The sequence below is a fragment of the Parasteatoda tepidariorum genome, chromosome 9 (assembly GCF_982258835.1).
Source record: "Parasteatoda tepidariorum strain Cologne lab strain chromosome 9, Ptep-v5.0, whole genome shotgun sequence".
NCBI lineage: Eukaryota > Metazoa > Arthropoda > Arachnida > Araneae > Theridiidae > Parasteatoda > Parasteatoda tepidariorum.
Window position 1 is genome coordinate 50,787,079 of NC_141763.1, and position 14,474 is coordinate 50,801,552.

At 29.2% G+C, this 14,474-nt stretch overlaps 1 protein-coding gene across 1 annotated transcript in view; it reads right to left on the reverse strand.

Annotated features, from left to right (window-relative positions):
* Window positions 1–1,336: 1,336 nt before the first annotated feature.
* Window positions 1,337–14,474, reverse strand: part of LOC107447630 (serine/threonine-protein phosphatase 2B catalytic subunit 3) — a 33,269-nt gene continuing 20,131 nt past the window's right edge. Inside the window, exons 11-13 of the mRNA XM_016062587.5 lie at window positions 11,229–11,313; window positions 11,022–11,119; window positions 1,337–4,267 (exon numbers count right to left, since the gene is read on the reverse strand). Of these exons, the coding sequence (XP_015918073.1) occupies window positions 4,101–4,267; window positions 11,022–11,119; window positions 11,229–11,313 (350 nt within the window). The 3' untranslated portion in view covers window positions 1,337–4,100. The remainder of the gene's footprint in view (window positions 4,268–11,021; window positions 11,120–11,228; window positions 11,314–14,474) is intronic.

Consider the following 14,474-nt stretch of genomic DNA (forward strand, 5'->3'; position numbering starts at 1 on the left):
ATAAAAAAAGTACGTCTTCCAGCCGAGAGAAATTATGTAAAACATCGTACATTGAGATGGCAGTTGATATATATATTTTATCTTATATATTATGAGACAAAGGAAATTGGTTATTCTATAGAATATGCTGCATTTAAATCTTCATAATCTATAAAAGTGCTGAAATGTTTAACCACAAGAATCTAACTACAACAGTTTGAATCCTGTAAGCAAGAAAATACATAGAATCTATTATAGCTTCTGTAATATATTGCACATGTTTGAATCTGTTGATATACAGTACGAGTTCTACTCTTCAAAAAGATATAATAAAGACATACAAGGTACAAAAGCAAAATGTTCTTCCAGGAGATATGAAATACAGTTCTTAGATAAGTGCACTCATTGCAATAAAGTAACACACACATATTTTGGTTTAAATCCCAAGGAACACATTAAAAAATAACAATAAAAATAATAGCTCAACTCACATTCATTAAATATTGCGCTGTTTAAAATATAGTTTTTTTTTTCTCTCCTTATCAGCCACGCTTAATTCATATGACAATCAAATGTACATTTTTTTTTCTATTCTTAAAAAATATATTAATAATTTGATAGTAATTACTGTGTGTGTATTGAAATTACTAATCTATTTCAATAAGTTACACGCTGAAAGAAAAAGTTTCGGAAAGTATTGTTTTAACTTAGTGGCTCTTGAGATAAAATTTTTAAATTTCAAAATTGAGGGATTTAAGAGATTTTCAGAAAATAAAGGGGCAATAGAAAAAGTTTAGTTTCAAAAGAGATCTTCCAAGCATTATTTTGTGCTCAATGCACTGCAATTTAGTTCTCTTATTCTTTTAAGCAATATTACGATCATTTTTTTCTTTTAAATTTCAAAATAAAAGATGATGGTAGAAAAAGTGCTAACAATTGCAATTTAACAAATGTTGTCACTGTCAACAACTGTAACTGTTATGGCAATTATTAACTATTGCCATTGCAGATATCCTTAGAATTTTGTATTCATTATCAGTCACTAAGTTGCAAAATTGCGAATGGAACAAAAATATACATAAATTTAATTAATTATAGAAAAAGATAGTAGTCTTGAATATAAGCAGGGCTTGAAATTAATGGTCTCTTGATGCGAAATCACTAAAATATGGAATTGGACAACAATAAAAAAAATTATTAGTGGTCCCCTGCACCAATAATCAATGTAAAGGATAGTAGGCTGTTTCGGTTTTTGGTTTAAGGTCTGTGATTTTGTCACAAAATAGCATAAAAAAAATGGTTATTGATACACATTTGTTGTATCTGATTTTGCGTTTAAATTACCATTAACTTTTCCTTTTTAAAAAAACAAACAAACAATCTAATAGAGACATGTAATTGGATTTGTGTAAATGTATACTAACTAGTAAAAACTTTTAGTTGCTAGTCATTTGGGCCAGTGACAAATTTATTTTATTTACTTTAAATTTCAACCCTGATAAATTTTGGTATTTAAAGAAGAAAGTAAGTTCAATAAGTATGCTACAGAGATTAAACAATGCCAATCCCAATTGCAAATTACATAAGTTTTCTCAAGGGTTACATTTACAAAAATACTCATATAGAAATAAAGGTTTCATTCATAATTGTATTAAATATTTTTTTCCTGAAAATTATTATTTTATATGTAATTACACAGAACTTTGTAATTGATATGTAATTGCATAAAATTCTAACAAAGTAATTTGTAATAAAGATTTATACAGTTAAGTATTAGGTAAAATGAGAATAAGATAGTTCATATAAATATATGCTGAATTGCTACAACCACCCAAAAAATTTTATAAAACTTTTTTTAGAAGTGAGCATTAAAGAAATATGATATGTCAAAGAAATTATTTTTATCTTATACTACATTAGTAACTGCATTAAGCAAAATTTTTACTTTAACAGGACTTCAGTAGTTAATTTGTCACTCAGATGTAAAAATAACAAGTGTTCTTATGGATATATAAAAAACTTTGTAAAGACGAATTGAACAACATTTTGGTAACAAGATTATATTCAAGTTTTGAAATTAGTGTTCGTATTTCAACTTGCAAAAAACAACAAAAATACCTTTTTCAATAAAAGTATTTTTAAAATTCATTAAGATTGATAATTTGTAAGTTAGTACAATCATCAGCTATTCTGCGAGAAATTGTATTAATTTTTGAATTACTAAAATAATTGTAGACAAACACCAGTTAAAAGAAACAGCAAATTTAACTGTAAAAAAACCCCATTAATTAACTTGGAAACAGAAGTAAAAAAAAAAAAGATACACTGGGTACAAAAAAGTTTTGTTTGAAATCTAAATCTAACTTCTTCTTTTATCTACTACGATATCAGGTTAACAGAATTGTAATTTTAAAGATGGGAGAGAATGAAAAAATAAAGTGAAAAGTCAGAATCGGAAAATTTTTACTGCATTTAAATGATCTGTATGAGCCAGCGAAGTAGATTTAAATTAATTTTGATTAAAATACATTATTAAACATACTTTAGAGTTTTTGAATTATATTTTCATTTGTAAAATGATTTTAACCCATTTTCAGCCAAAGGAGTGTAAACCCAATATTTTTATTTTATCTATGATGCATATTTTTCACTAAGTTTATTTTTCAATTATTTTTAAGGGTTCTGAAGACATCGTCAAAATATTACTAATTCAACTGAAGTAAATATTTTCTGTTAAGAAATTTTTTGAATACTGTAGTTTTTTTAAATTTGAAACATTTTTTTGACAAATTAGACTTTTTGAAAATGTATAATTTTTCCACTTTAGAGTAAACATGTTTGTATTATTGATTAAAAGTGCAAGTTCTATAAATAAAATGACCATTTTATTTACCATTATGCATTTTATTACCATTTATGCACCATTTCATTGCTTAAATAAAGTATTATTTTTCACGCACAAAACTTCTTCAGTGCATTAATGAAAGTAATTTAAGCATATTTAAAAGAAAATAGCCCATTTTATAAAACTTTTATTCTTGGCTTAAAATGGGTTAAGTTCTGTGAAACTCAAAGTTTGAAACAATTTTTCAGTAAATAAATACATTATATAATGGTAAACAGAACAAAAAAAAAATACTTAATAGATATTATAAAAAATTGAATTATAAACAATGTTTTCAATCAAACTTAATTACTAAGACGCTTAAAAATTCAACAAATTTGCAAGCATACATTTTACAGCATCAACAAAACATATTTTTTAAAAAAAAATCATAATTGCACGAAATCTGAAAGTCATCTGTTCTAACTTATAAGTTTAAAAAAATAACTATTCAGTATTATAGCACTGTTCTAAATATGAAACTAATATTTCAAGATTTATAAAATTTTTTGGTTTAGTTTTTAAAAATTATTGTTTAATTTTGTACGAAATTACTTATTGTTCAAAGAATGGTACAAATTGATGTAAAGAACCACTAATTTAAAAAAATACTCATATAAATCAGAGATTAAGATTTATAAAACAGTGACTCATTTAATAGAGTTTAGAGAAAAATAGAATTTTTTTGATATCTTCAAGTCAAGTGTAAAAAGTGAGGGGGTTAGTGGGGGTATGGGTAATAATTCCTGAAACTATTCAAAAATTTTAGCATTGACATTAGCCTATAAACAATCTCCAAATAACTTATAACAAAATGACTTTCAAGTCTAAAAGTCAAATTTCCAAATATCAAACTAATCATTTTATACTAAAAATTCTGTAAAAATCCAGGCAAAAATACCTAAACTAACATCAACTATATTAAACTCAACTCTTTTAAGTATAAAAAAAAGAAAGAAAAGAAAGACACAAAATATATATAAACTTTTAGATACAAGTAAATGCACTCTGAGAACTTAAATGAAAAATTCACTCATGATTAGAAAAACTTCTGAAAAGCCTTGCAATGCCAACAGGTAGGTTGTTTAAAAAAAATTATAGAATCTGAAAGATTGTGGGCTCTCAACAAGGTGGGCGGCATTAGAGGCATGGCAGACCCGCAGAATCACACACACACACACATAAGACATTTACAACAATGCAACTGCAATTAGTATTTTCTGAATTAATAATGTTTTCAAGATTTATTGGGCGAAGTGGAAGAGCGGCTTAATGAGTAAGCAGACTCGTCACCTGGAGATGAAAGGGCATCTTTCCGGGGTGGCATACGCTCATTAATTTTATCTAGGCCTTTTGCTTCTTCAAAGTTGGCTATTTTACGATGAGGGGAGAATCCAGCTAAAGCTGCAAATAAAACATAACAGTATATTATCATAGGGAAATGCTGCACGTTTACGCAAAGATAAACATACATAAGTAAACCAGAAAGCAAGTTTAACAATGACAATGAAAAAAAGCAAACACTCATTTAGAACCTTTATAAGGACATGGGCTTATTGGAGCAATACAACTCGGAGAATAAGAACTAATGATGGACTGGAAGCTCTTATCTATCAAGCATAGAAATAATGTAAAATTCATCAATGCAGAGACGCTTTCATGGCTTGGTCACATTGAGAGATCACCTGACAACCGAGTGGTAAAGATCTTGCATTGGAAGCCCATGTGCAATAGGCAAACCAAAGAAAAGGTGGATGGATATCTTGGATAGATTTGAAAACTTTAAAGCTCTCCAACTGGAAAGTCTGGAGAAACATTGTGCGGCAGGTTAAGGCCCGCCCAGGGCTGTAGTGCCAAATAAAGAGAAGATAAGGACATGGAAAGTATACATCTCACAATATTCATTAATTTTTAAATGTCAATGGGTAGCTACTTTCCCACTTACGATTTGTCTGGCTATAACTGTCTGGTAACAATAAAGGTATAGAAAAGAGGCCAACACTGGGCAGCCATTTTCTCTCGAGTGTAACATGTTTTTTTTTAATCATTTCTCATCAAGTTTATTTATGCACAGAATTCATAAATTCGGGTAATTATAAACGCGGAAGTTTGAGTTTATGGCCTATTATTTACATTGGGTAAATATTTGAAAATTCCACCACCAAAAAAATTTTAATGTAAAAAGTAATTTATTTTTATAAATCAATCACAGGCCCAAAAATACTTTAATATTACTTATAAGAAAAAAAAAGCCTCATTAAGAGGCTAAGGCCTAAATAATGAACTACAAGGTCAAAATGGTTTTCCAACACAAGTATCACCACTGTTCAGGTATCATAAAGAGGATAAATGTTTGCTGCTTTTGGAACCATTGAGTAATGGATCTGAGCACCGTCATTTTGGACTTTTTGTCAGTAAAAAATAACTTCAAGTTCTTGAAAAGAAGAAAGTCATTTAGTGTGACACTTGCTCATGAAACTCAATGAGCCACGATGAGATTAGCCAAAAGGCAAAAAAGCTGAATTTCCATGATAGTAAATTTTATGCAAGCGCAACCCTTTAATAATAAACTCCAGACAGTTTAAGGCAGACCTGCCAACCTTAGAAAATAAAAAAGCAGGAGACTCTTTCTGTATCACGACATAGCACAATATTGAAAATTAAACCTGATTCACACTTCCTACAAGAAGTTTATTTCAAAATATATTATTTACATTACACAAAATAGACCACAATAAGATTCTGACACTGACTAATAAAGATACGTGTTCTTACTATAAAATATAAGGTTGTATAGAATTATATTAAAACATATCTTTTTATTTTTTCAAATTTAGGAAGAAGTCCAAAAACTAACAAAATATGTCAATAATGAATACAATACTTTATAAATGTATTTCGTAATTTTTTTTTTATCTGCTACTGTTTTAAAACTGCAGATGTTGCTGATTTAGCATTATTTAAAAAAAAAAAACTGGCATCTATAGAAAGTGAAAAAACATTTTGCCTAATGGTGTCCAAGATATCTCTGATTTTGCCATTTCATTGGTTATTGCTGCTGTTTTGGTTCACACTCACCGTAATTTTTAGTGATGTTGCTATGGGGCAAAACTTTTCTAAATAAATGCCGAGCATGATCTGAAGCACAAGTTGGGAAGGAAATTGCACAAATTTTTGTTTTTTCCCTCTATCTTGCACTAAATAGAAAAAAGCAGGAGAAAACACCCTGAAGACCTGAGGGCGAAGATTTGAGGCAAAAGCAGGAGACTCCTGCTAAAAGCAGGAGAGTTGGCAGGTCTGGTTTAAGGTAATAAATAATGTGTTGACATATAAAAGTGTACTAATCTATCATTATATAAATGATTACATTGATATTTAACATTTAGTGAAAATAAAAATTACCAATTGAAAAAATAAAGCTGGAAATTATATTTTTCCTCAGTTCACATAAGTGACAATTACTACTTAAAAAACTGCTTGGTTTAGCAAATTAAAACTACTGAGAATATACATTAATATTTCATTTCTTTTAATAAATACTGTTATGTGATTTATAGCAAATATATCAGTAATATTACTTTTTAAATTATATTGGGAAAAAAAAACTTTAACAATGGATCGAATTATTATGTTCATATTATAGTCTAATCTAACTAGAGCCTTTGAAACATATCAATAACAGGGAAGTAGAAATATATAGCAACTCCTTAACATACAAAAATTGCTATTTTAGTTTGAAAAATTACATGACTATCAGCAACTGTTTAAATAATTGCTTTTTATTTGATAAGAATTTTGCATTTTATAGTATAAATAACAGCAATTATAAATAAAATTTTGATGATGAGTTAATTAACTCTTTTTCCAAAAAAAATAATAATAATTAAATTAAATCCCTTTTTAAGTGATTGCTTTTGTTTGCTATATCTTTTATGTTTGCTATATTTAGTCGTTAGTCCATCTTCAAACATCTTGTGACAAATCCTATTTTTTCTTCTTTGCAAGCATAGAATGTAAGTTTTGAATATATTCCCTTCCAGTTTCTCTGATGTTGTAACACTTACATATACTAATAATCGTCATTAGAAAAGCAGTCACCTTTATAGTAAGTAATTAAAAAAAAAATTACTTCTTACTAGAATCGCGATAGTTGATCTTAAAATTGCGTGAATATGAATAACAATTATGGATTTTGAACTCACATGGATATGAAACTAGATATACGATTTTGAAAATGAGAAAATACAAACTGGGATATAGAACTTTTAAAACGTGTAAATACAAATCACTATTCATAATTTTTAGATCGCGTAAATACGAATCATGATGCGCAATTTTTAGATTGCATAAATAAGAATTATGATGCGTAATTTTTAGAATGCGTAAATGTGAATCCAAACGGCTTATTTTAAAATCACGTATAAGTACGAAAATCAATGTTTGATATTATAAACCGCATGAGCAAATCAAGACCTTGAATTTTAAACTTGCGTGTATACGAATCGCTACATAGGTTTTTAAAAAGGCGTAAATACGAATCACAATATCGGATTTTTAAATCTCGTAAATAAGAATCGCAGCGTACAATATTCAAATCGCGTGAATAAGAATCGCAACACGCAAATATGAAAAGCTATGTTTGATATTAAAATCTTGTGAATAAGAATCGAGATATTAGCAGATTCCAGGCCTGGGACCTCTAAACGGCTTGTCACAAAAATCGGATCTATCTGGAGTACGGGTAAAAAATTCGGAAAATCTTATCTGCTGCGAGTACAGGGTTCATGCTCTACTATAAAAATAAAATTCAAGTACTTTTCAAGGACTTTTTAAGACTTATTATAAAATTCTCAAGGACTTAAATTTTAGTTAAAGATAGACAACTAGATAGATAAAATTTAACATTTTAAACTAAAATGTTTTGACGATAAATGTTAGTCGATAATAGCAGTACTGAAAAATAAGACTTACATTGCTCTCTCTTGATTTCGGAAAGTGATCTAAGTATATATATATATATATATATATATATATATAAAAAGCAAGGGTGATTGGCATCATGTCGAGAATAAAATTCATGATGCATAAAAACGTCAGGTTTGAATTTTGCATTAAAGCTCATTTTAAGCTAGGTATACAAAGTCTGAATAAGCAAAGATTCGGGCAGAAGACGGGGTAGGGGGAATGTTCTATATAATACTGTGATATCAATTAGATATTTAAAAACAACTCTGCCGGGAGACTTTTATTTAATATTTAAAGTGGCAGAAGCATTTAGACAGTGAAATTTAAATTGTTCTTAAATATAATTTTGAAATTTCGACCACTTTTCTATTTAAGAAAATTAATCAATTATTGGATGTTGCGGCTTGATTATCATTTTAAATTTATTACCAGTCAACCATTTTAAATTGAAACAGTTGCCAACTTTCACCTCAATACCTTCTGATAGATTCTTAGTAACAATTTTGGTCACTGACTTTTTTAATTAACCACTCGTACTTGAATTAACTTTTTTTCAGTAGCATCGATCATACGCACTTGACATGGTCACGTGAATATGAATTGCAACGAGTAGTTTTCAAATCGAGTATAAATACGAAAATCAATGTTTGATATCGCAAAATGCGTGAATACGAATAGCGACATTGGATTTTAAACTCGCGGAAAAACTAAGTGCGCTAAAAAAACGCTTAAGTACAAATTGCGATATTAGATTTTTAAATTGCTTTAATGGGAATTGCGAGTACGATTTTTGAATCACGCGAAAACGAATTGCAACACCAGGCATTAAAGTGGACAAAAATAAAAAAAGCTGAACTTTTACAACGCAGGTCACTAGGAGGAGGGGGGGAGAGTGCTCTATATGATACTGAGATTTATAAAAGCAACTTTTAACTATGCTGGGAGATATTTATTCAATATTTAAAGTGGCAGAAGCATTTAGACAGTTAACTTTAAATTTTTCTTAAATATAATTTTAAAATTTTGACCACTATATTAAAAAAAATTAAGCAATTATAGGAAGGCGCGACTATTAAATTACTCACTAATGAAAAATATATCACATCTTTACAGTAACTAATTCAAGAGAAAGCTTACTTCTACTTCTTCAAGAATCGCGATATTGGGTTCTAAAATCGTGTGAATATAAATCTTGATATTGGATTATAAAATTGCATGAATATGAATCGCGATTTTGGATTTCAAAATCGCGTGAATATGAATCACGAAATTGGATTTTAAAATCGCGTGAATATGAATCGTGCTGTTGGATTTTAAAATCGCGTGAATATGAATCGCGATTTTGGATTTTAAAATTGCGCGAATGTGAATCATGCTGTTGGATTATAAAACCGCGTGAATATGAATCGCGATATTGGATTTTAAAATCGCGTGAATATGAATCACGATATTGGATTTTAAAATCGCGTGAATATGAATCACGATATTAGATTTTAAAATCGCGTGAATATGAATCGCGATATTGAATTTTAAAATCGCATGAATATGAATCACGATATTGGATTTTAAAATCGCGTGAATATGAATCGCGATTTTGGATTTTAAAATCGCGTGAATATGAATCACGATATTGGATTTAAAATCGCGTGAATATGAATCGTGCTGTTGGATTTTAAAATCGCGTGAATATGAATCACGATATTGGATTTTAAAATCCCGTGATTACGAATCACGCTGTTGGATTTTAAACACACAAAAATACAAATTGCGATATTGAATTTTTAAATCGCGGAAATAAGAATCACGATGCATAATTTTTAGATCACGTGAATACGAATCGCAGTGAGTAATTTTTAAATAGCGTACAAATACGAAAAACGATATCTGATATTACAACTGCGTGATAACGAATCGCAAAGTTGGATTTAAAAATGCGTGAATACGAATCGCGACGTTGGATTTTAAACTCACGAGAATACAAATCGCGATATTGGGTTTTAAAAACGCTTAAATACAAATCGCGATATTGGATTTTGAAATTGAGTGAATAGGAATTGCTAGTACGATTTTTAAATCGCGTAAAAAATTGCAACACGTAATTTTTAAATCAGTTAAATACAAAAATCGATGATTGATATTAAAATCGTTTGATTAAAAATCGCGATTTTAGCAAATTCCGGTGCAGTTCCTAGTATTTAAAAATCCAAAAATCAGCCAAACAAAAAAAAAAAAAAAAAATCAAATATCGGCGCTCGTATCGAAACGCTTAGACTCCTTTCCACTCTATAGCAGAAGTCGCGGTAACCCGACTGTCGTTCGGGAATTGGGTTTCTCCAATAGGACTTCCCAAAAATTTTAGTTTTGGGAGCATGGTCGGAAATTTTCAAAATAGGGGGAAAAAAGCGGATTTCCGCTTTTTGGTGGAAGTCTTTCATCCCTGCAACACATAATTTTTAAATAAGTCTAATACGAAAATCGATGATTGATATTAAAATCGCCTGAATAAGAATCGAGACTTTGTGAGAATCTGGCGCAGTTCCCAATATTTAAAATTCCTAAAATCAGCCAAACGTACATAAAATCCTAAAATCAAACAATACGTGTCATCATCTGAAAGACGGGGAAGTCATTCTCTCACACTTACGCGCGTCAAAAAGTTAAACATAGAAATACTGGAAATAGAGCTGTTTTCCTGAGTTTTCGATACTTTTCAAGGTCATTTTGAAATTTTCAAGGATCTAACATCATTTTCAAGTACTTCTAGGGGCCCTTGAAAATAAAAATGAAATTCAAGTACTTTTCAAGGCCGCGGGAACCCTGGAGTAAAAGGGGAGAAAATAGCCAAAATAAGTAAAAATGAGAAAGGATTGGTAACTATGTAGTTTGAATTTTCTGTTACTCTTTGAAAATCGGTGAATTTTCAGAAAAAGCGGAATGCTTATAAAAAAAAAGTGAAATTTTTAGAAAAATCTGAATTTTTGATAATAAAGCTGAAATACAAGAGATAAAAGTGAAAAAAGCTGAAATCCGCTATAAAGCAGAAAAATCTCATCCCTGCAATAGCGTAGAATAGACAATACAACTCAGACTCAAAGTGTAACAGCAAAGAATAAGTAAAGTATTAATAAAAGAGACTGCAAAAAAAATCCTTTATCAAAAAATTTCACTAATAATAAATCTTCATCCTACTTACCGTTCTGCAAAGTCTCACTACCGCCTGAAAGGGCTCCTCTTGGCAATGTGCCAGCAGGTGTGAGGCCTTTAAGTTGAAGTACGCTTTCACTCTCCTCTCTAAAAAAAATAATAACTTACTGTTACAGCTACTATGAATTAGCTGTAGTATGAAATTCAATAACGTAAAGATTCATAGAAAAAAGCAAATAAAAGAGCTAACACTGACCGCAAAACTGAAAAGACGCGAGCCATTTTCCCAATGGCACGAATCTTATTCCTTATAACTTCCTTTCTTGCACTTCCAGCACCACCTAAACAGTTATCAAAAATTATTTTTTGAACAATATTATAAAATACGACATAATCTATTTTTTTTTTATCAGAAGATGTGTAGCAAGAATTTTCAACAAAAAATAAGCCCCGTTTAAGTACTTTTTAAGCACTCAAAAAATATTTTAATCACTTTCTAAAAAAATTTTTTAATTAGGATCTGTATAGCAATAAAGAAATTTTTTTTATCATTAAAAATTCTTGATTTATAAACATAAAATCAATAAAATTCACAAACATTTTCAAAAACTTTACATAATCTAGATAAAATAACTAGTAAATATTGCAGAGACAATTGCGAAAATCATGCTTTTTTTGTAATTTAGAACGACAATCCAAGCAGCAAAAATATCTCTGTTTAAAAAATAGCAAATTAAGTGCTTTTTAGAAATCCTGAATAAAAAAAAGCACCTCTAAGTGCTTAAAAAAAAGCACCTTTAAGTACTTTTTAAAATTGCTATGCACCCTAAATCACTGCAACTTATCACAGAGATATGTGACATACAAAATAGTAAAAAGGGGATAATGGTCAACAAAATTCCAAGAGACAGGTCTAATTTTTAAGGCCAGCATGTCATGGAATCAAAAGTAGTAAAACAGCTAATAGTTCAACTGAAATTACACAATTACTATTATTCTATTAATTTAATATCTAAAAATAAAGAAATTGTCCAGAAGTATGGAATTATGTTTAAAACCATTTTCTTTCTTCCATAAAATATTTAGAAGTTTAGGCTTAAAACTAAAAATAGATTACTTTTTTTTAAAATATTGGACACAAGCTATAATTTTTCAGGGGCCGTGACGAGACGAAGATTAGCAGACCTCTGGTTATGAATAATAAAAATTTTAAATGAACTTTCATGAAACTTAACAAAATATGTAATTATTATCGTAACTGCCCTTTTTTAGGTTATGCCCAGCTTAAATTTATATTTTGATAGTTTGATTTAGAAATCAAGTTTCCAACATTTGGATAATTTCAAATTAAGCTTAATAAAAAATTTACTTGTTTCAATTGTGCTTTGCTATATGATTTTTTTACATAATTTCGAGCCAAATGCAATACCTTATCTTGGTTAAGATGCAGATCTTATGAATAGCTGTCCTACTAATGAAAATAAGAATTTGTCATCATTCAATCAAGTTAATCATAATGGAATTTGATTTGCTGATTTCAAGATGGGTACCAGTTTGTATATAAAGCAAAGGTCGCTTGTGTACAATGCAAACCATATTACCCAACATTGCTTCACCTTTATGACCCTAGCAAAGTACATTATTGAGTAATTTAAGAAAAAGTGATTTTTCTTTTCGAAAATTCAAGTTTTTTCAAAAGTTATATACAAGACCAAGTGTCCTGAACATGGACAAACGAAAGTTATAAAAAGTTACAACTAAAGATGTGTTTAGAAATTAAATTTCTTTCTTAGCACCATACTGAGCATCATGATTGTATGATAGTTGTAAAAAACTTTCAATTTAAAAAATATTTATATATTAGAAAACTATTTTACAAATAACTCTCTTCCACAACTTAGAAAAAAAATTAAAATATGAATAAATAAAGTTTGCTCTAGATCAGGGATCGCCAAACTTTTTTGATCATCGACCCCTATATGATTTTTCGAAATCTCCATCGACCCCCACAAAAGTAATTTTCTGTTAATTAAAATAAAACTCTATTAGATACTGTGTTTATACATTTATTTTACGATTTTAAACATTTATTAAAGTAATAGTACATTGTGTAACAATAGTTTTATGAAAAATATATTAATATTGAAATTTAAATACCTTATTATTAAATAATAAGTAACTATGCATAAGTAGATATGATAAGAAAAGCAACTAAAGATTTACTGCTTCTTGATCAATGAGATGGGTGTGCCTGGTGTTTTTTTGCAAGGTTCGTATATTGGGTTCAAAATTGGTCAATTTTAATTTTCATCATTTTGTAATTTTCGTAAAAAAATACAAAGTGTGCTATAGTTTTGTCGCAGGCTGTACTAATCCATATTATTAATGCTTACCTTCTTTTTTGTGCATTGATAATTGAAATTGATATCTAAACTAAACGAACGGTTTTAACGAAACAATAACTAATTATCCAAAACTATAAAAATTTTAATAATGACACTGCAAATATTCAACACAGTTTGCAAAGACAGCTGAAACTGTGTATGATATTTGCATTTGTAACGTCAATGCTCGTCACACGTGACATTTGGACAAGCGCACATATGCATATGACTTATAAACTGCGCTGAGTTCGTGCCACAGCGCGGTGGTACGTAAATACTTGTTTCACCCCAATAAATATACGTTTATTAATTTATGTTTTATAAAGAAACTGATATTGAGTCAATTATAAAAAAAATTCACAAATTTTACATACTTAATTAGGTATGTGTGATTTGCGTATTGAGAACTGTTTTTTTTCCCCCGACCCACAATCGAACCTTCCGATTCGGATCGACCCCCATTCGCCCCCCCTGTCTCAAATTGACCCCAGCTTTTGTTAAATAGACCCCTGGGGGTCTATATAGACCACTTTGGCGGCCTCTGCTCTAGATGCTTAATTGCATAGTTGAAACTCCAGCAACAATAATGATTTTTACAAAGTAGAAAAAAATTTAATAGAATTCTTGTGAGAATAAAGTATAAAGAATGCAGATTTGCATATTCATATTCAATTACATTTATTACTTCATGAAACTTTTATTTTGCTAATTTGTTATCAAGTAACTAGATCATAGAAACTTAATGAAAAATTTAAATAATATTTATTCAGTAAAAGCATGTTTGGGAACTAATCACTGAGGGTTCCAAATTTGATAATCCAACCGAAATATCTGCTTCTAACCCCCAGAGCCCAGGGTCAAGAAAACTGGGCTGGGCACATAAACTCTTGGCCATCCATGGACAGATATGTTTTATAATTATATCATTGCCATATTATAACAACTATAGTAATGGTATCATTGTAAATTTAAGATCTACTTAAAAATGTGATGTTTTTTTTATGTTCTAAGAATTCCAATACATGTTTTATCATTTCACCTTAAAAAATATATTATTTTATAATCAAATTCAATAAATTTATATGTCAATACTTAATTTAAATTCAAAACAATATGCA